Raw genomic sequence first — 22,989 nt, forward strand, 5'->3', positions numbered from 1 at the left:
GTTTTTGTTGTTGTTGTTGCCATTTTTGTTGCAGATTTATTGCTCACAGTAGTTTTCAGTGTTTTGCTTTTGTTTCGCTTTATTTTATTTTTATTTTCACTGTATGTTTCGGCAATTGTTTGAAGTTTACGGCGTTTTTGCTACGGCTGCTGCATTTTGCATACGGTTTGCACTTTGCGTTATTTTTGTTATTGTTTTTGTTCCATATTTATTTTGTTTATTTGGTTGTGCAATGGAAGTGGCAGCCAAAACATTTTTGTGTCGCAGTTGCCATTTTGTCGTTGTGATTTTATTCATTTTCATTTTTACTTTAGTTTTTTATTTTATTCATTTCTTTTATATATTGCTTTTGCAGCTTAATTAAACGTGAAATATTGAATTTCCAGTTGGTTGAAATGATCAGAGTGCGAGTATGCACCATATAAATATGGGATGAGACGCCTTCAATCAGCGTAAATATTAGAATACTACCAGTGAATATATCTAACAATCAAGTGGGCGGCATTTTACCCCTTTCGGGACTAAAAATGTGTAAAAATGTTTCTCGAAATAAAAGTCCGTCCCGAAGAGGCTTCAGAAATCCTTCATTTCCCCTTCGTTATTTTTGAGGCTAATAGTTATTAGAAAATCTGAATGGATTATAATTCGATCATTTAATAATTTCCTCTTTGTAAAATTTGATTGAGCCCTCGAAGATATAATTTCAGTGAATACGCATATATCCAATCAAAGCATCTTAATTCGTAAAGAAATTCCTTATGGCCTCAAACATATGCACTAATTGGCGTAATTATTTCAACTATTCAGGCAAACTTCCAAACTCGCAGATAGGAGTATTCGTATTCGCATTCGACCGAAGTCTTAGAGGCTTCCTCACACTAACGCACAACATTCCGACACTGCCAAATTGCGCTAATGATAAATAAATTATGTGCTGGCAGCCACACAAATGAGTCCTGCCAACCCCCTAAACCCTGTGTCCTATACCCTTCATAGAGCTGCAGGCTTTCAGGACAACCGCAAACAGAAAACAGAAAATAAATAAACTCGATGGCATTGCTGAAAGATAAGTATAATTCTGCCACAGGGTGGCTGGGAACAGGGTGACAAGAGGGAGGTATGGTTATAGTATTATACTGAGTGGATCTGGCAACACTAAAAGCCAAGCGAAAACTCGTTAATAAGGAAAATCTGTTGCTAATGTACAATGTATAAGTTAATTATGGCCACACAAATGTAAAAACGCACTTTTGATGCTGACAAGTTTTGCAGCTCCTCAAATTGAAATTGAAATTGAAATGGAAGTTGATGCTGAAATTGAAATTGAAGCTGACATTTGTTTGTGTGCATGATTGTAATTGTGCTTAAATATGATATTATTATTTTAATGTTAATATCCTAGTTATTTGCTTTGTTTGTTGTTTGTTTGGGATAATTGCGTTGCATGATAAATGCTTAATACAAACAAGTCGCCAGTGAAAACGGATTCATGACCAACAAGACTGACAGACAAACGGCAGACGGGCAAGACAATAACAATAGTTTACAAATTACATTAGGGTGCATATGTACATAAGGGTGCATCGATTATTCTTAGAAAAAATGCTAACCCAAACTGTTTTAATTGGACTTTGTTAAAGAACAATTGGTTCTTTGATTCTATGATATTTTGAAAGTCCTGATATGTAATCTTGACTGGATTGAACTATATATATGCTAATAAAAAAATACTTAAAAAAAAAAGTTTTTTTTTTAATCGAAAAGAGGTAACCAGTAATTTATTTTAGAATTATGGTTTCTTGGTGAAAGCATATTAGAATTAATCGTAGATTTCGAATTTGGGCTACAATTTTTCAATTTTTTTTTAGCCCATTCAAAACGATGCACCCTAATGTACATATAATAAATAGTCGCTGACGCCGGCTTCACTGAACAACTGAATATTTGGATTTTACGGCGATACTTATGCAATTTTTGTGTGCCGTGCATAATTTTGTCAAACACTGAGCAATTTAAAATTCACGCAGCGAAATTTTCATACTCGTTAAACGTAGATAACAATATTTTTTAAATTAGTTATCTGCGTATCAATATTATTTTGCAATTAAAATTTAATAATATTTGGTAAAAGGATTTTTAAATGCTATTTTAATTTAGTTTTCAGATTGGTCTCTCTATCCACCTATCCGCGCTCTCAGCACAGATATTTATTTGCATTTTATAGACATTGAATCTGGCTGACAATGTCAGTGAGCAATTTGTGTTTTTAGTGAACTCGTTTGACTGAACAAAATTATATAGGATGTCAAATTATAGTTGATTGTTTCGCTGTCCCCTGCCATATGGTCAAATCAATTAAAAACTGTGAAAATAAATTGCTAAGCGAAATGTTCACCAAAAATTCTACATAAAATTGTGGTATTGCTGCAAATAATTATTCAGCATTTGTCAATGAGTGTTATTTGTAGAAGATGTACTAAACTGATATAAAAAAGGGTTTGAAATCCAAATATTGGTCTCAAAACTAAGACCAAGTTCTTTTTAATATGATCAAAAGATTGGTCTTAATTTAAAACCATAATATTCAAGATAAATATGCTTGTTTTTAGAAGTTCGTCTTTTTTCAGTGTATATTTCTAAAATTAAAAGAAATGCTTGTATTGTTATCAGTTTGACCTTTAACATACTTCGTGATATTTTTAGAACAGCAATATTATCCACTTTATGCAAAAAAATTTCTTATCTATCCCAAAATATTAGGTCAAAACAGATCTCATAAGCTTTTCCAGTTTAACTATTTTTTTTGGCTTTTTACTTCAGCTATTTACTTCAGCTTTATCGCAATAGATTCTGCTCCTGAGCATTTTAATTTAAAACTATAACACACAAATCCTATTGAAATTCATTGCACAGATGCTCTAAAACAGTTGAAATGGTCCTTAAGCTCTTCATTAGCGACCACTTCGACATTCGAGCAATGAGCGGAGATTTTCCGATGCAATGCGGGAAATGAGGAGGAAAAATGAGCAGCATTTAGAGATGCAGGTGATTTCAATGCCGTTGTCGACACCGTGGAAAGGCCATTAAAAACTTTTTACAAGCATTTAGCATCTACATTAGCGCAACAGCAACAACAACAGCAGCAGCAGCAGTAGCAGCAGCAACAACAACAACAATAGCCATTGTGAGCCACTCACTGTAGCTCTGATTTCAAGTTCTATTTCGATTTCGCCACGCTCCCGGAGTGCCATTAACACTCCCCTCTCCACTTTATCTATCTATTTATCAGTCGATCGCTTGGTCGATCTATCGTTCGGTCTGTTTGATTGCCTGCCACATGCCACATGCCACATCGAGACTAGAAGCTCAAGGCTTTGACTTCCGTCTCCCTTCCCTTTTCAGCTTGTCAATCCTTTTAATGGTTTGCCGCTTTTAACGTCACTTCGTCACTCGCTCTCAAGTGGATTTCATCTACTTCGTAAATCTTGTGAACTATTGGCCCCTTCCTTATTGTAGATGTAGTTTTACTTGAATCTTATAACGGCAAAAGTGTTGTTTTAAATGTCACTACAACACTTCCTCTATCGTTATGTTATGGGTGGATAACTATTAAAATTCTATTCGAAATGTTTGTATATCTTTTCGGCTGCGAACTCATTAAGTTTAATATATCAATCTCTAACCATTAAAATATAATAAGTATTTATATTCTTTATTTAGCAACTTCTGAGTCGATCTTGCGATATCTATCTGTCTGTTCGTCTGTATAAACACATAGATTTCAGTGATTTTCAGAGCTAGAATAATTTTGAGTACACAGACGCCTATGAAACTGATCATTTGTATACACATCTTCTTAACACATTGAACTATTTATTATACTAATTAGAAAATAGTTAACTTAAAACTAAGCACCTAAAAAAATGTTAATTTGGCATAAATTGCATGTCATTCATCAACAAAAAAAATATTTTAAAAATTACTATAGAATTGCTATTGGAATTATTACGTTTAAGCTTAAAATAACTAGGAACCAAGTATAATTGTTTTTGATCAAACTTTTTACTAACAAAATCTAGTATAAGAGCAAATGCATATTATGTTAAGTATAATAAAATAACTTACCCAAAGTTGATAGTATGAGCATCAGACCAAATCCCAGCGAGATCCAACAACCAACTGATTGGGCGGCCCGTCCACTTGGCCTTTGGTATGGCTTTCGAGATTGGACCAACTTAAGTCCAAGTCCAAGTCCATGTCGCCTGATTGTATGAATAAGACGCTGTGTCATTTCGCTGGGCAGTTTGCGAACCAACATAATTTGTTTTGGGTTCGGGTTCCGGTTCGGGGTCGGAGTCGGGCAATACGGGTGCCGTTTAGTCGCAGTGGCAGACAGGCAACATTTTTGGCACATTCAATAAACACTTCAACTTCACACACTACGTTGTCTGTCTGTCCATCTGTCAAACAGAGCACAGAGACTGTTTACAGTTTGTGTTTAGGGAATATGAGAATTATTAATGCGCACTGTGGTGACTTCTGGACGAACTTCTTCAGTAGGCACTATAGCTGATTTTGCCTCAAAAGCACTCAAGAATATTTCTCTAAAAACTGATTTTCAAGTTAACACATTTTGTTGTTCAATTTCAATTTCAGTTTACAGTGCACATATCAATTTCCGGGCTTTATTAATGTCCATTTGGTCCATCTGGCCCTAGTCTTTCATTTTGCACATTGATATAATCCATTGAATTAAGTTTTATGTGTTTGTTTTGCTTTTCGGCTAATTGCCTCCTATTAATTTGTATGCATCCAGCTGTTGATGTCTATGTCGATGTCGATGTCGAAGAGGAAGAGCACTGCAAGTGTAAGTATAAACACTGATGTTTAATTATGGTAAACAATAAATAATTATACGCGCGACAAGGCGAATTGGCAGACGGACTGCCGGTTTCTAAAGTGTGCCTAGGGCAAGTTGACAACCGACTGACGACTGAAAATTGTTTGCTTCAGATTTCGTAGTCTGCTCGAAAAAAAACACACCCCAAACATTTGAGACTCGTAGGCGGGCAGCGATTCCAAAATTAGCACGCTAGCAATGTTGCACAACATGTGCGTTTGGCAACATTGTGTATAGACGCCCGCTCAACATGTTGCCAAAGTTAATACAATGTAGCCACAGTTGAAACAGGCTGTACAGTGTACACTGTACAACAGCACAGTGTGTAGGGGCTTGTGAAGCAAATATGGCAAGCAATATTAATAATAACAAGGTGACATCAAAAGGAATAAAATATTGGATTGTTTGTGTGTGCAAAACCAACAAAAGCAACATGCGCTTGTTCAAAAACAAATGTATTTTCTTTCATTTTCAACAATAATTAAGCTGCGGGCAAGTGCCAAGCACTTGAGATACTTGAGCCAGCTGCATGCGAATCTTTTCATGCAAATCTTCAATCTGCCTCCATTTTGAATACACTCACCACATTTAGTTTGTTTAAGCCTCAATTACTTTGCTACCCTCAGATTGACACCCGTCCACAAACAACAATGGCAACTTTTGTTTCACTAATTTAATGCATTGCCTCTACCTACACATAAAAAAAAATCCGGGGCTTTGAAATAAAATCAATTAGAACGGTAATATCGGATTTTCTTGAGCCAAGGACAATATACTTTACTCAAGCATGATTTCTCTAAGCTATATTTTTAGCATGACAAATTTTGTAAGTTTTTGATTTTGTCAATACAATTTCTTTACTCACTGTATGTATGTATGGCTATATTTTAGTTGGTACTTGGTCGCACTCACATCAAATTGTAATCTTTATTTTGCACACATGATGCAGTCTCTCGTTCTCTTTTCCTCTGCCTTTCTCTTTGTCTCCCTTTCTATCTGTCTGTCCGTCCGTCCGTCTGTCTGTCGGTCTGTCTGGCAATGGCAGTGACAGTGGCAATGAATGTCGATATGTCGTAACTGCAAGCTGCTCTCTCTACAGTGGCTGTTACAGTTGCTTGCACACCTCAATACATAAAATAAATGAGAATGTACACATACACAATTGTAAATATATTGGGTAGAAACAAACATTCATATATTCCACAACATGCCCATGCACTTAGCAATTTTATTATGCTATATATGTTCGTACTATACACAACCCCTTGACAAACGCAAAACGTGATATTTGGGAATTTATAAGAGTGTTTATTAGCCTGCCAGACAGCGTGTTGTTGTTTTGTTCCACTTTTAGTGATTCAATGAAAATGGAAACTGATAAAACTTAAAAAAAAATACACAGCACACAAATAAATGAAACCAGTACTAAAAGACTCTATAGTATATACAAGTATAAAATAGAGATACTTTTAATTACATCTATATGGAAAATAAATAATAAATACTTCTTGAATGAATCCAATATAATTTGAAACACACAATATTGTTGAAGCTACAAGAAAAAACGCGGCTCGAAGAGGAAAACGCATTCAATATTTCCATTTACTCTGTTACAATTTCGATTAAAAGTTTCGATAGATTTATCTGTCCCCATTGAATCTTTTATAAGGTATGTTGCACAGGGATAATTTTGGCATAATTTTGTTTTAGATATAATTTACAACCATTCTAGTAGAAGACAAGAATCTAGCCCAAGATGTATTTACTCGTAAGTTTACTTAATATTGTAGTCTAGCCTATCTATTTATTTGTTAACTTGTATTTGAGTGTCCGCCATATTTTCATAAAAGTTACATAAGTAATAGCTGGTAATTAATTGTTTTGACCTCCAGCCAGTTGTAACCTCAATTGAACTATTTGATTGACGTTTAACACTTAATACACATCATACACTGTGCGGAAACAATGCTGCGTTATATGAGGAACAATCGTCTATGGAAATAAGACGATAGTATTTACCGATACAATTGCGTATTGGTATATTTGCACATCTTAGAAACTGTAATTGAATACCTTTGAGTGTTACCCAGATTAAACTTTAATATATAGTATTTTTATACATTTTGAATTGTCTTTTATGCATAAGAAATCTTTGGTGAGTTTTTTTCTTGTTGTGCAGCTTAAATTTTCAGTCAATTCGGTTGCATAGTAAATTGGTAGAGTTTCCATTGAAGCACTAGAAAAAGACCATCAGAAAACATCAGACCAGCTCCAAAACAACCAGACCGAGGGCAACCACTTCAAAATAGCCTCAAAGCCCAAACAAATTTGCAACTTCTATGCGGATACACAAAATGTCGGTGTTCTAGATTTTAGCTCAAACATTGACAGTGGATGTACTATACTGTGGAATTTGAATTGGAAACACAATAACCATTAACCTTTTTATGGCTCCGGCACGCGCTTTTTAATAAATTGTTTACTTCCCATCTTTGGGGGTCGAAATAGGAAAACCATTGCTCCAATAAATTCTGATAATAAACATCGAGATTTTTGTCAGGTTTTCTGGCTTGCTGGCTGCTTATTTTTTGCGAGTATCTCGTCTGACTGATGTTTTGACAAATTTTTGAGTGCGACCAAAGAAAGTTATTTTCATTCAATTGAATTTCAGTGTTTGAAATTTAATTTCTTTTGTTGTCAATGACATAAACATAACGAGAACGCAGAAATGCCCCTTGCTCCCTTGGATTTCATCAAGTGCTTGCAGCTGGTACTCGTATTTTGTTGACAACAGGACAATGGAAAGCACGCTGGGTTATTTGGCTCACAAAATTGTACAATAACAACCCGCGAACAGAGAGCCCCGAGAGAAGCAGCGACAACAAACCACAAATATTACAATAACACAACGCTGACCCCGAAAAGTGATTCGTCAAAGGCGGAATTGGGATCTGGGAACTGGGAACTGAGGCTCTGGTACCGAAGCCGAAAGTACGAAACCGAAAGACCTCAAATGAATTACAAAAAATTGAATACTGTCACAATTTGAATGACGAACTTTTAAATGTACATGGCAAGCTTTAATAATTTCGGAGCTTATATTATAAGACACATAGCACAGTTAAGGATTACTCATCAGAAATGCAGTGCCTTTAAATTAACAGTTTTATTGCCTATTTGATTGCATTCTAAGATTTAAATTAATTTTATACAGGTAGCATGCTTTTATAATTTACACTCTAGCTGGTCTAACGTTTGAAAATCACAAGCGTAAAGTAAAGGTCGTAACGGTTTTCAGTATGCAGGGCTGTGAGGTATCAGTTATTGTGTGTCACAGCCGCATAAAACAATTGTTGTCGTTATACAATTCTGCACAGATGCTTGACCCAATAAGAAGTGAAGTACGACCTAGGAGTACGACCGAATAATACGACTGAGGAGTACGGACGACGGGTACTGTAAAACAAGCCACTTCATGCGCAACAAAACGGCAACCCGAGGAAACCATGCAACGAACCAAAGCAAAGAAGGCTAATAAGCAGCTATACAAAACAAAAATAAAAAAAAAGCACAGCTCTAGTTGAGAGTGCTCTACTAGAAAGTACTCTTTAACTTACAGCGATTCCAGAATTTACAATTTGTATCAGGGAATATTAACGGAAACGTTTACTAAAACTAACCGTTTCCTTATTATTAACGAAACTGAAACTGTAAATAAATAATGTAAATCAAATAAATTACTTTTTAATTCCTTACGATTCCGGGACAATTTTCCATAAATATTATTTCTTCTGTATGAAGGTGTTGTATTTTTCTTAAAACAAACAAAAATAATTATAATAATGAAGCTCAGATATGATTTTTTTTGTATTTTAGATTAGAAATATCTTTAAAACTTTGATAAATGATAATATTTGCAATGATTAAAAACATATTTCATCAAAAAAAATAATTTGGAATTATGTTAATGTTGAACAAAGTCTTTAAGCTCCAAAACTTGTTAGAATGATGCGTTGGAGAGAAATTAAGTCTTATCTACTCTGATTCGTGTAATGCAATCATTGTCAATGCCAATGCATTTGAAGTTAAGGGGCGAAAACACTTACTTAATGGAAATTACTTAAGGGCCGCTCTCGACAAGCTCCTCGAACACAATCGTCGGTAGGCCAAGCCGAGAGTTGAGCAATCACGTGCCGGGACGAAGCCCCTCAATCCGGCTCCGGCTCGGGGGAGATATGTAGAGGAAAGATGATGGCGATGGCGATGAAGCCACTTGAATGTGTCATGTCCTCTCGATTTTTACTAAAAATCATTTAACAGCAATGTGCTTGAAATGTGAGATATTCTCCAATACATGCAAACACAAATGCTTTCAATTGATTGAAGTCGTAACCAGGACAGGAGAGGATACACAGCATACAGGACAGACAACTGCTTAAATTTTTACTAGCTCGTTCCCAAAGCCAATATGACAGCACGTAATATGTACGTGTGACTTGCTTACATGTATATGTGTTGTGTTGTGTTTAGCTATTTCAAAATTGTTTAGCTCAATCAGAATCAGAGTCAGAATGGTATTGGCAATGCCCAGACAAACATCGTCATCATGAAGAGCCTTGATGTCAGTATCAAATCATACTTATCACGAGCCATGACATCTCCCGCCTCTCGTGGACTACAAGTAGCTTTAAAAGTGTTGAAAGCCAACTGTTGGCCAGATTCATAGCTGCTATGAGTATTCGCCAAGGTGTATTCACACATACACTTGCAGCTGTATGAATAAGAAATAGTTGAGTACAAGTCGAAGCCAGACCCTAGGATTGAGCAAAAGGCAAACAACAATACAGTTAAATATGAATTTATATTGCATGATAAATTTCACCTATGTTGTGTCAAAATTACAACCTACTTGGTCTTACCGTTTACCCTGCACAAATATAAGTCAGTCAGTTAGTCTGTAAGTCAGGACAATAGAAATTAATTATATGTCTGTTATAATACTGTTAACGGAACTATACTTCTAACAAGAAACATAGAATCATGGAGAAGTCTTTGCATATAAACTTATGACGTATGTGTAAAATTCAACATACAATCAAAAAATGCACCTCTACAGGTCGAAAACTTAATACATAAATAAAAAAAAAACATTAATAAATCATTGTCCAGTTCAAATAAAAATAATAAAAAAAAAAACCTCTCAAAGATGCTTGTAACATTTAAACAGAAAACAAAATAAAATTTGATATTTTCTCGCCAACATTTTTCTTTCATTTTATGTTGCGCGGAGTTGAGTTGAGTTAGTTAGCGTTGGCATTTGTCAGTCCGAGTATCCGACAGTGGCTGACAGGCAGACTTCCTTCACTTACAGTATCTTTGGGAGACAGTCAGAGTTCGAGTGGTCTGCAGTTTCTCCCAAACTTTAATAAGCTTCTGTTATATTTTAATACCCTGTACCTTAAATGTGCACTTAGGGTAGGGTTTTCATGTTGTTTAAAGAGAAAACTTGATAATGTCTAACAACCAAATTCGAATTTAAAATCTTTAAAAGTGTCTAAGCATAATGTGATAGGAAAACGGTAATTTAAAAATCAATTGTTTTTAATATATTTTACACTGAAAAAAAGAGCAACTAGTAATATGAAGAATAATCACCTAACATATTTTGTTCTCAAAATATAAACCAGTTTACTAATATGCAGAATAACAAACTAGAAGATTGCAGCTCTTTATATAAAAACAATAATCTTAAATTTTTAAAGAAAAACATATTAAAATGAAATGTTTATAAAAATACCAAGCCAAATAAAACAACAATAAAAATTATACCAAAGTTCTTATTTCTGGGACCAAAATCTTGTTTTTAGAACATATGTTTTTTTTCAGTGTATTGCCATGGAAAATTTTTTTTTTTATTTCAGTACCAATTAGCGATGCAACAAGGGACCGTATGTTAGCTAAATTACCATATCCTAACCCTGATTCTGATGGCAATAATATTTGCTAAGTATAAAGACAAGCCTCCCATGCGTGTGTGTGTGTGTACGAGTGTGTATCTTAGAGTGTGTGTATTTGATAACTACAACGGCAGTTGCTTTGCTGTGGCTGGCAACAAGAACTTTTAAATGAGGGGGCTGCCGTTAAAATCTGCTGAAAATAGCATTACAAACTGCGAGTGTACTATACGTGTATATGTACATACTTACATTCATCAGCTGCCAATGTCTACTCATAGAATTAGCAGCTCCAAGCCCCACCGAATCATCGCCTCTCGCTCTCGCACTTTCTGGTTTGCCGTAGTGTTGTAAAATGTGACGATGCTCAAATGTCGAGCAGCTTGTCGAGCAGCTTGTTGCATACATTTCAGCGCACTAATTAAGGAAAATTTGCACGACAAACAACGTAAGCGCAGTGAGAGAGAGGGAGACATCGTTACTAACTGTTTTGCAATTTGTATCATTATATTTACCTTGCTTGAACATTTGCACAAATTGCAGTGCAAACAATTTAAGAAACAAAGCTAAGTAATTTTAAATGCAATGCCTTTAGCTAGAAAAATGTGTTGAGACATAAACTTTGATAAAAGCTTAAAAAAGCATTAATGCATTAGTCGAAAGTGCACGACATTGTTTTTTAAAACAATTGATTTTAATAAACCAAAGCCAGGCATATTTAAATTCAAATTTAAATAAATGTTAAAAAACAAATAAAAACACTTTCTTGACTAAATGTATATAGATTAAAAAACGAGCTAATTATTCATATTTATATAGTATATTCTAGTGAATAAATTAACTTTTTAACAATTACACTTAATAATTGTTTTGGAATAAGTAAGAATAACTAATACAAAATAATATACTGAATTATACATTTTCAGGTTGTCCACCTTAGGTTCTGAGTGCTGTAATACCACATTATAGCGATGCTACTAAAAAAGGGGTCAGCGAAAATAAAAACTGTTTTTTAGCAAATAATTCACTTTCATTAAGAGTACACAAAGAGTAAGCAGAAAGTGAGCAAAAATAAAGCAGCCTTACCACAACTTAATGAGTGCCTAAAACGTGCCACTGTCGCGATCCGCCCCGCCCCTTTCCGCCCCTCTCCACTCCGCCCCGCTCATTAAAAGTAACCAAACTGGCGGGTCCACAACAAAACACTACAACACAACAAATAGCGACCGCAACACATGAAAAGCAGGCAGGCAAAAAGGCAGCGGGTACTTTCAGTTTCGGGTGTCTCTCTCTGCCCCTCTCTCTCTTTCTCTCACCCTCCCTCTCTCTTCACATTACTGCCATCAACGCTAATGACAAAAGCGCGCAAAGTTTGCTTTTGCTTTGTGGGAGCAGCAGGGCGACTGACACTAAACATGGCCACAGGGTGTGTCCGGCCGACGAGCGCAAAAATCACAAAAGAGCATAAAATTAGCGAGCTATGACGCTTCAGCCTCTCTAGCTATGCGTACACTGACAAAAAAAGAGTTTCTTATATAAAGAACTTAGACGCTTGGTCAAACAAATGCGTCGAGAAAAAAATTCTTCAGTTTAAAAAGCACATTTTGGCTTTACGAACATTTCAAAGAAAATCAAATTCCAATTGACAAGATACAAAAAATTCTTATATTTTCATGACCACAAATAAAATAAATATTTTTTAACACTCAAAACAATAGAAATAAAAAACGGCAAGCTTATGATATTTTTTATTTTGATTTATTTACATTTTTTACGTCTTGCAACTTTTATAAAAATTCCTCCTTAATATATTTTTTTTTAGCTAGAATGGGATTATCCAACCGAAGCGGTGACTTTAGCGTGTCAAGTGACAAATATAGCTGAATATTTTCCAAGCAGGTTATGTTATTTATTCTTTTATGTTCTTGATATTAGAAGTTGGTAATGTTTTTTTCAATGTATCTTCCTCCGTGTCCCCCACAACCTCTGTACCTTGTGACGTTACTGTATTTTAAATTTTCCCAGGAATATTGCAGGAGAGAAGTAAAGAGGAGATCCAGGCAAGGCGAGCTTTTCCATGATGAATTCATCCCCATCACTTTACTTGTAGTAAAACTTGTGATTGTTGTTGATGTGGTTGTTGTGGTTGTTGCCTAATGCCACGGCTGCTTTTGAATGTCCTGATTTTTCACTGTGGTCGTCATCGTCGTTGTCATTGCCTCTGTCTTTGTTGTTGTTGTCATTGTCCCTGTTGATGTCGTTGTTTTTGTTGTCCTCGCACTTACACAAGCTGGTCATTAGCTGCGCCTGGCAGCAAATTATTTAGCTGGGTGTGGCACAAGTAACCATATTTTCGTTTTGGATCCACCACGGATGTTATTCTTTTTTTAGACATTTATGATAATCATCCGTGGGCACCGCTGAATGCCTGACCAAAAATATTCCTGATGGCCATTGGAGAACAAATTTTGGCGTGTGTTGTACCATAAGTTTACCATAGTCTCTGAGATAGGCATGAGATACTCTGGTTTGTTCAAATTTTCATGTCAAGTACTTAAACTACGGTTGTTGTCGTCGCTATCATATTCATAAGGGAGTCCCAGTGCAAATGAAAAAATATAAAAAATGCAGGGCAGTTGAAAAATATTTTTCATGTAGCTTGCTAAAAAATGTACGCAATTTGTATGTTTCTTAATGTAAAAACACAGTTTGTGGGTCATAGTAGCAGTCTCAGTAGCTTAGTGTGAGTCATAACGATAGTACATAAATAAAATACAGACATATTTAACAGTTGAGGTTGGGACATTATTTAAAAATAAAATACTAGGAAAGGCAAGGAAATAAGAATGTTTGTAAGCATGTTAATTCCAACACTATACAACAAGTTAAGCAAGATCTGCACTACGATAGGTTGTAGATGTATAGCTGTCAATGGTGATTATTTTATTAACTTCAAAATTTAATGTCTCGGTTTTTCAATTATACTCGTTTTACTAATCCAAGTCTTGTTTTCATAATTTTGTGATGAAATCATTTCTGATATAGCTATTTATTCCTTTGGAATTTAAACTATTAAATTATTTGTATAGGATATAAAATACAAATATATATGCAATATTATAATACCGGTAAGTCTTTGCCCAATGTTAAATTATAAGACACATTTATGGATTGCATTGCTAAAACTTTTTACTAATAAAAATGTAAATTTAATTGTTTCAAGATTTATTATATGAAAGTTGTGTGACACAAAAATGAAACTGCTGATTTGGAATATTTCGAGATACGGATAAAGGTACCTAGAAAATAATGCAGCCCTGCTTATAACATACATATATACTTGTAAATATGTACATATATCAACGAGGTGCACAATTCGATGGAATGTTTTATGTCTCACTCGGATGCCACGTGGAACAATTTTTATGTTCTGTTCTGTTCTGTTTGAAATTTATTATCGTTGCTAACAGTTTTTATGACTCTATTTGATGATTGTTTTGGCTTTGATTTTCGGTTGGTTTTCAGGCTTAGCATTTTTCTCGACTGTCCTTTTAAAGGTACTCAATGTCAAAATAATAAATAAAATTCGTTTGTCTGCGAATAGCAGCTTTGGGCTGTTGTATTTCGTCTGCTGTCAACGCTTATGATTAGCACTTTAAGAGCGCGGTTAAATTTTTACAGTGAGTGAAGAAAGTGTTTTGACATAATCAAAAATTTACACAATTTTCTTACAAAAGTATTTCTTGACTATCTGAATATCTATACTTAAAGATTTTAGCACGCCTACCTACGCTTCAATCAATGCACCGACCCATCTATCAGCTGTAAATAAGGCCAAGAGGGCGAAAAATTACGAAATTACGCCAAGAGCTGAAACTGTTAAGCCCTACTTGAGCATGCAAAAACTGTGTGCTAAATATTGTGTAGAATCCTGATTTAACGAATTCCCTAAGCTTTCCGGCAATAAAATAATTTAATTTAGGGCAAGCCGACAGGAAGTCGGTGGGATAAACTGGCTCCTCATTAAAACGTCAAGAGGCTCAAAAAATGCACAAATCTTCGCATAATTTAATAACGCCAAAATGTTAGCATCTCTATAGGTGCCTACGTGTCGCATAATAAAAACCTAGCTAGGAAAGAGGCAGGAAGCGAACACTTGACTCGGCTCAGTTGGCTAAAATTTAAGACAGCTAATTTATTAGATATGCGGCACATAAGCTGAAGTCAGCAGCTTAAGTATTTCAGCATTTAGTGCATTTAAGTTGAAATTAGAAACTGAAATTGTTTGCGAATCACGTAAGTTAGCATCGCTGGTGACGTAAGCAGGTTCTTACTAGTGCTGAAAATTCTACAAACAGCTGTATATATTGAATTTAAAAAATCGCCTTTATTTTTCTTGTCTTGAGTACTTAAAACCTTTATTCTTAATCTTATATTTGTAGTCTTGATAATCTTAAATTGTTTGATATTATTAGTAAGAATTTGAAATTGAAATGATTTGAAATTTTCTTAAAATCAAGAGGTGTTTTCTATTGATTTTGATTTCTGACAGTGTACAATAAGTATAAACAAACCAGCTAAGAACAGATCAAATACGAGTGTTGTATAAAAAACAAGACCACTTATTTCAAGTTGAAACGCAGAAATAAAGGATAGAGAAGTGGTACTCTTAAGTGCGAGAATTGTCTCCTCGATCGACTTACAAGTGCAATGCCAATTTGTGCACAAAAGATGATAAGGATTTATGTCAATTGAGAATTGCTTGCGATGTTTGAGTTTTCCAATATTTTTATAGATGACTTCATGTTGCTCAAGCTAAAATAAAGTGCCGCAAAACAGCTTAAGCATAGAAAATCGTAACTTTGATTTTCTTTTTTTTTTAAGTTTAAAAATGAAAGCTCTATAAAGTTGGCAAATTCAACTGTTTTTCAACTAATACTTACTTAATGTTACGCTTTAAACTTTAACTTTTCTCAATCGTTGCAACTTTGCACTTTGCCAACTAACGGCTACTTAACTTATTAATTTTCCGTATTAACAACAGTTTACAAGCGCCGCTCATTAAAATTGAATGAACTTTTTTTTAACGTAGCTATCAGAAAGCAATTTTATGGAATCCCGCCACGCCTCTAAAAACATCAACACAAAACTCACTTGAAAGTTGTAAAATTTTAACAAAAACAGCAAAAGCAACAGCAACAACAACAACCACAGCAACAAAAAACACCAAATGAAACACATGAACTTAGTAAAGAGTGAACAAAAAATGGCCTCAACCGGAAGTTTTTGTATACCTTGTAATTTAAGCGGCTATAGCAGTTAGAGGAATCCCTCTATATGTACCGGAAATAATATATAATTACAACTTTAAAAAGCTTTACACCAATTTCTTAATCATATATTTACTTCGTTATATAGAAAACACTAATCGCTACGAGTTGTATAAAGGAATACAAAACGTTTTTATATTCTCTATTAACTAATATTAATAGAATATTCCTATGTGATTGTGTACAGGGTACAAGACTAACAGCAAAAGTCAGCGCTATGAGGCTTAACAAGTTTTTTGTGTTTGCTGTAGTTGTTGCTGCTTTGTTGCTGTTTTTAGGCCGCCCTCACAGACACTAAGACACACAGAAACCGTAACTGATATACAAACAGACACACGAGGGACAACAAGAATAACAAGTAATCAGTTTGCGGTGTGTCCAGAAAATTTGGCTTGGGATTCCCCCGGAGCGAAACACTATGGCTCACTTCAAAAGATATAGGTTCTACAAATTTGTAACTTTCGAGCTACTCTATTTTATTTTAATCATCTATGTTATAGTGAAAGAAATTCAAACAAGAGGTCGTAATTCACAGTCAAAAACAAACATTTTGTTTTTTGGTTAACATTTAAATTTCTTTACCCCATTTTTAAAAAATTTAAAATATACAATTTTATTTTGATGTAATTTATATTTTTTAAAAACTTTTATATAACTGGATTGAAATCTTGAACCAAAATATTTTATTTTAAAAACCTATTCCATAACTACATAAAAAGCTATTCTTGCTCGAACCACATCAGGCGATAATTGATTTTTGCCACCTACTTTTGCCAAATGACCCACAGTGCGACGTCTACTTTGATAGAAATCATGCTGAGTTGTGAAACGTAAAATTGAATTTACTTTGTTGGGCTCTGCCGCTGCCGCTGCTTCTCAGTCTCTGCGTCTGCCCCTTTGCGCTTGTCCCGGTTGGTCAGTCGGTCGGTCGATCTCAGAGACGTTAGCACACTTTTCAGCAGTCGCTAACAGTTTTCGAGGGTTGCCACAAACCTTCAACTTACAGACTGGTCGCGTTCTTAAATCACTGGACGATTGGACGAGCTTTAAGACTTAAATATCATTCTTACGAGCTGTTTTCGCTTATCTCAGCATTAAAGTTGACTTTAACTTTCATTGCAATGCAATAGCAATACCAATTTGTGGTTGGCCCCTAATGTGGTTGCCTATTCGCAAAATTGAGATGTATACTCTTAGGTCCTCTGTCTACAATGTAGAACCTACATCAGAAAGGACGCCATCAGATTCCGCAACAACATGAAATTTGCTGTTCTCGTACACTCATTGGTTTTTGGTTTTATAACTAAGTTAATGATTTTGTTTTGGCTGTAAATTCAATGAATTTATAACGCATGTTGTCGGTGGGTATCTTTCATTTTAAGCTGCTTAAAGTAGCCACTGACTCGTAAGTGATATAGAATTAAATATTTTGTTGTTTTGCTTGCTAGATTGTTGTAATTTATACATGAGAATAAAGTGTACATGAAAATTTGTATTTTTAATCTGAAATTAGTGTTTATTTAAATGTAATCAGACATATAAATATAAATAATCAGAGTTAAGCCGTAATTAAAATGATATATTTTTATCCGAGAGGAGAGGTAACCTAAATAGTTGCTGAGATCGACTCGACTGTTGATAGTGATCAAGAATAAATTAACTTTACGGGGTATGTCACGCCCACTTAAGCCAGTTACATACAACAATTTTATTACACCCTTGGCCCAGAATATATATATGAATTATATATTGAAAATACACCAGAAGTAAGGGTACAGCTGTTAAATGGAAGCAGCTGGTGGTTGGGCAAATAAATAGCTGTGAAATTTTATAGCACACTTGATAATTTGCGCAATAAGTCCAAGTAACTAATCACCACATAAATAATCTTAAGAACAGGCACCACACACACAACACACATACCTACACACACTCACACCTAGTCCAAAATATTCAAATGTATTTGTACATATATGTCTGTGAAAGTCGACAATGAAAGGAGCATAAGGAGGGCGAAAATAAAAATAGAGATAACTTAAATTAAGAATGGGGATTCAGACGGATATGGGGAGTTTGAGAAGTGACGCAGATTGCGAAAGCTAAGCAACGAAACAAATAAAATCACCGAGTGTTCAACTCATGAAATTGAGAAGTCGGTCGAAAAGAACGTGAGCGAAATTTCCACTAACGAATGTTGACTTTACCAAAGTACTCAAATCAAATGAAAACAGCAGCAATAAACAATAGCGCAGGGCAGATCAAACAAATCAACAATCATTCTGCGAAACTTTGCAAATTGGTGAAGCCAAAAATACTCCTACTCGAACAACTTCCAAGCGCAAGTCCGAGGACAAGGCCAAATCCACGGTCAAACTATTTGAGCTTAATAAAATTTAATAAAAAATTGTTTTGCAACTTTTCCGTAAAATTTTAGCATTAAAGCAAAATAAACAAACAAATAAAACGTTCAAAAAACAAGCAGCACATAAGGAACCAATAAAATTAACTTGCTTAAGACACGAGCAGCTGAAACTGGCATCCTAATCATTCAGTCAGTCAGTCAGTTCAGTTCAGCAGGCGAGCAACAAGAGAAACAATAACAATACAAATATAGGTTAGACATATAGCACAGCTTTATAAGATTGCGTATACGCAGCATGAACCGACCGTTAACAGGCAACCCCACGGAAAAAATGCACATGTATACAATTTTATAATAATTCATTCGGCTTCAATATATGTAGATAAATAATATAATGTAAGAAGACAATAAAATGATTATTTACCAGCAATTCGATGTCTGGCTTAGGAGTTGGAAATTGGGCAGAAACTCTTTAAGAACGTATAAGATATTTATTGTAATAGAATTATTATTATTATTAGAAGTAACTATATCATTATGAATCGAATGTTATCACTTGTATTTGATTCCTCTAACTGCACGCACTGTATCACAATTTATCTCGAGACAAACACAGTGAGCGAGGCTGAAACTTTCACTGCCAAACCGACCGTTAAATTCAACGTTCGCCACACATCTACCAACTGATTTGCTCCCAACTAGTCGCATAGGCGAAGAGGCTGCAGTCAGGCAATCCGACAGATTGTGTCGTATCTCGTATCTCGCCGCATCCGAAGCAGCAGTCGCCTCGTTTCCAGGTCCTCGTGCGAATCTCTACAGCAAAAGGCCACACGAACTGTGCATAAGAGAATATTTTGAAAACTTTCTCTTGAATAGCACTCTTTTAATAACAAACATATTCACGCTACTTCGGATAAGAGAAATACAGTATTCGTAACATAGGAACGTATAACAGAATTGCACCTTAGAAGTATCAGCTATACTCTAATTATGCAAACTACGAAATGGAAAATCTTAATGTATTGCAAATAATTCAAATTTGTTCACTAAAAAAAATTTTTTTTTAATTTTAAAAAAATGTACGAAAATATGTTGGACACTGAGAACTATGTTTAATATTGTGTCCATAAATTTTGCTTATATTACTGCGCACGAGTAGTAAAATTTTAATAAAATACCAACGAATACTGGCCACAACACTGGCTGCTGCATATATTGGGATTGTGGTATATTATTCAAATTATTTTGAAACTTTATTCATTACATATTTTCTACAACACATATGTATAACTTAGGCTAAGGCGATCGACAAAAGAATATCGCCAAATACAAATATTTCTTTGCTAACTTTTCCGCTCTACCTACTGTAATTGGATGGAAAATCATTGCAATCATTAAAAATGGACAAGTAAAAGTATATAATTCAAGTCGATAGGAAGCAGCAGAAAAATAATTAAGTAATTAAACCCGTTGAAAATGGAACGCATATTGACTACAACTACAATTAACTTTGTATGCTAAGCACTTTTGATGCATGAAAAGAAACCTCTGACCTTGATCAGAGATCTGACCAACTTCAAACTTCCATAACTTTATCAAAACACAACCGATTTTCAAACGGATTGTCCCTTTGATCATTATTAAGCCTCTAACTTCACTCTGCATTAAAATTTTGTGTTAAAAAGTTTTTTCGGTCTGTTCCGGTGAGTACCGATATCAATGCTAAGGGTCCTCCCTTTGGAATTTTGAAAACTAAAAATTCTAAATCTGAAGTTTTTACTTTTAATCAACTCCTTATATCGTAACTAGTATCAAAAACACTTTAAATTTAATTCTGAGAGATTTAATTTTTTTGTAAAATATCTTGTGAAATCAATCAAAAATTATGGCTTGTAAAGTAGTTAGGTTAACGGTTGAACCAACTTCAAACTTCCATAACTTTATCAAAAGTGAACCGATTTTCAAACGGAATGTCATTTTGATCATGATTTGGCTATCAAATTCAATCTGCGTTCAAATTTAATTAATTTCGTGTAATACGATATTCTGTTCCGGTCCGTTCCGATATCAATGCAAAGGGTCCCCCCTTTGAAATTTTGAAAATTGAAAATTTTAAATCTCATGTTTTCACTTTTAATCAACTCCTTATATCGTAATTGGTATAAAACAACACTTTAAATTTGATTCTGAGAGGTTTCATTTTTTTGTAAAAAATCATGTGAAATCGATCAAAATATTTGGCTTGTAAAGTTGCCATGTCAAAGGTTGAACCAACTTCAAACTTCCATAACTTTATCAAAAGTGAACCGATTTTCAAACGGAATGTCATTTTGATCATGATTTGGCTATCAAATTCAATCTGCATTTAAATTTGATTAATTTTGTGTAAAAAGATATTTTCGGTCTGTTCCGGTCGATTCCGATATCAATGCTAAGGGTCCCCCCTTTGAAATTTTGAAAATTTGAAATTTTAAATCTCATGTTTTCACTTTTAATCAACTCCTTATATCGTAATTAGTATAAAACAACACTTTAAATTTGATTCTGAGAGGTTTCATTTTTTTTTAAAAAATCATGTGAAATCAATCAAAAAATTTGGCTTGTAAAGTTGCCAGGTCAAAGGTTGAACCAACTTCAAACTTCCATAACTTTATCAAAAGTGAACCGATTTTCAAACGGAATGTAATTTTGATCATGGTTTAGCCTCTAAATTCAATCTGCATTCAAATTTAATTAATTTCGTGTAATAGGATATTTTCGGTCTGTTCCGGTCCGTTCCGATATCAATGCAAAGGGTCCCCCCTTTGAAATTTTGAAAATTGAAAATTTTAAATCTCATGTTTTCACTTTTAATCAACTCCTTATAGCGTAATTGGTATAAAACAACACTTTAAATTTGATTCTGAGAGGTTTCATTTTTTTGTAAAAAATCATGTGAAATCGATCAAAAAAATTGGCTTGTAAAGTTGCCAGGTTAAAATTTGAACCAACTTCAAACTTCCATAACTTTATCAAAAGTGAACCGATTTTCAAACGGAATGTAATTTTGATCATGGTTTAGCCTCTTAATTCAATCTGCATCCAAATTTAATTAATTTCGTGTAATAGGATATTTTCGGTCTGTTCCGGTCCGTTCCGATATCAATGCAAAGGGTCCCCCCTTTGAAATTTTGAAAATTGAAAATTTTAAATCTCATGTTTTCACTTTTAATCAACTCCATATATCGTAATTAGTATAAAACAACACTTTAAATTTGATTCTGAGAGGTTTCATTTTTTTGTAAAAAATCATGTGAAATCGATCAAAATATTTGGCTTGTAAAGTTGCCAGGTCAAAGGTTGAACCAACTTCAAACTTCCATAACTTTATCAAAAGTGAACCGATTTTCAAACGGAATGTAATTTTGATCATGGTTTAGCCTCTTAATTCAATCTGCATTCAAATTTAATTAATTTCGTGTAATAGGATATTTTCGGTCTGTTCCGGTCCGTTCCGATATCAATGCAAAGGGTCCCCCCTTTGAAATTTTGAAAATTTTAAATTTTAAATCTCATGTTTTCACTTTTAATCAACTCCTTATATCGTAATTAGTATAAAACAACACTTTAAATTTGATTCTGAGAGGTTTCATTTTTTTTGTAAAAAATCATGTGAAATCGATCAAAAAATTTGGCTTGTAAAGTTGCCAGGTCAAAGGTTGAACCAACTTCAAACTTCCATAACTTTATCAAAAGTGAACCGATTGTCAAACGGAATGTCATTTTGATCATGGTTTAGCCTCTAAATTCAATCTGCATCCAAATTTAATTAATTTCGTGTAATAGGATATTTTCGGTCTGTTGCGGTCCGTTCCGATATCAATGCAAAGGGTCCCCCCTTTGAAATTTTGAAAATTGAAAATTTTAAATCTCATGTTTTCACTTTTAATCAACTCCTTATATCGTAATTAGTATAAAACAACACTTTAAATTTGATTCTGAGAGGTTTCATTTTTTTGTAAAAAATCATGTGAAATCGATCAAAAAATTTGGCTTGTAAAGTTGCCAGGTCAAAGGTTGAACCAACTTCAAACTTCCATAACTTTATCAAAAGTGAACCGATTTTCAAACGGAATGTAATTTTGATCATGGTTTAGCCTCTAAATTCAATCTGCATTCAAATTTAATTAATTTCGTGTAATAGGATATTTTCGGTCTGTTCCGGTCCGTTCCGATATCAATGCAAAGGGTCCCCCCTTTGAAATTTTGAAAATTTTAAATTTTAAATCTCATGTTTTCACTTTTAATCAACTCCTTATATCGTAATTAGTATAAAACAACACTTTAAATTTGATTCTGAGAGGTTTCATTTTTTTTGTAAAAAATCATGTGAAATCGATCAAAAATTTGGCTTGTAAAGTTGCCAGGTCAAAGGTTGAACCAACTTCAAACTTCCATAACTTT

General features: G+C 34.3%; 1 protein-coding gene across 2 annotated transcripts in view; it reads right to left on the reverse strand.

Annotated features, from left to right (window-relative positions):
* LOC117792594 overlaps window positions 1–19,068 on the reverse strand; it is a 34,485-nt gene extending 15,417 nt beyond the window's left edge. The window contains exons 1-2 of one of the 2 annotated variants that reach the window (XM_034632796.1): window positions 18,971–19,068; window positions 4,126–4,859 (exon numbers count right to left, since the gene is read on the reverse strand). In XM_034632796.1, coding sequence (XP_034488687.1) covers window positions 4,126–4,414 — 289 coding nt within the window. In that variant the 5' untranslated portion in view covers window positions 4,415–4,859; window positions 18,971–19,068. Of the gene's footprint in view, window positions 1–4,125; window positions 4,982–18,970 lie in introns of those variants that run through there. The other variant, XM_034632795.1, reaches the window with a different exon arrangement.
* Window positions 19,069–22,989: the final 3,921 nt, after the last annotated feature.

This window comes from Drosophila innubila, assembly GCF_004354385.1.
Source record: "Drosophila innubila isolate TH190305 chromosome 3R unlocalized genomic scaffold, UK_Dinn_1.0 2_E_3R, whole genome shotgun sequence".
In the NCBI taxonomy this organism is placed as follows: Eukaryota; Metazoa; Arthropoda; class Insecta; order Diptera; family Drosophilidae; genus Drosophila; species Drosophila innubila.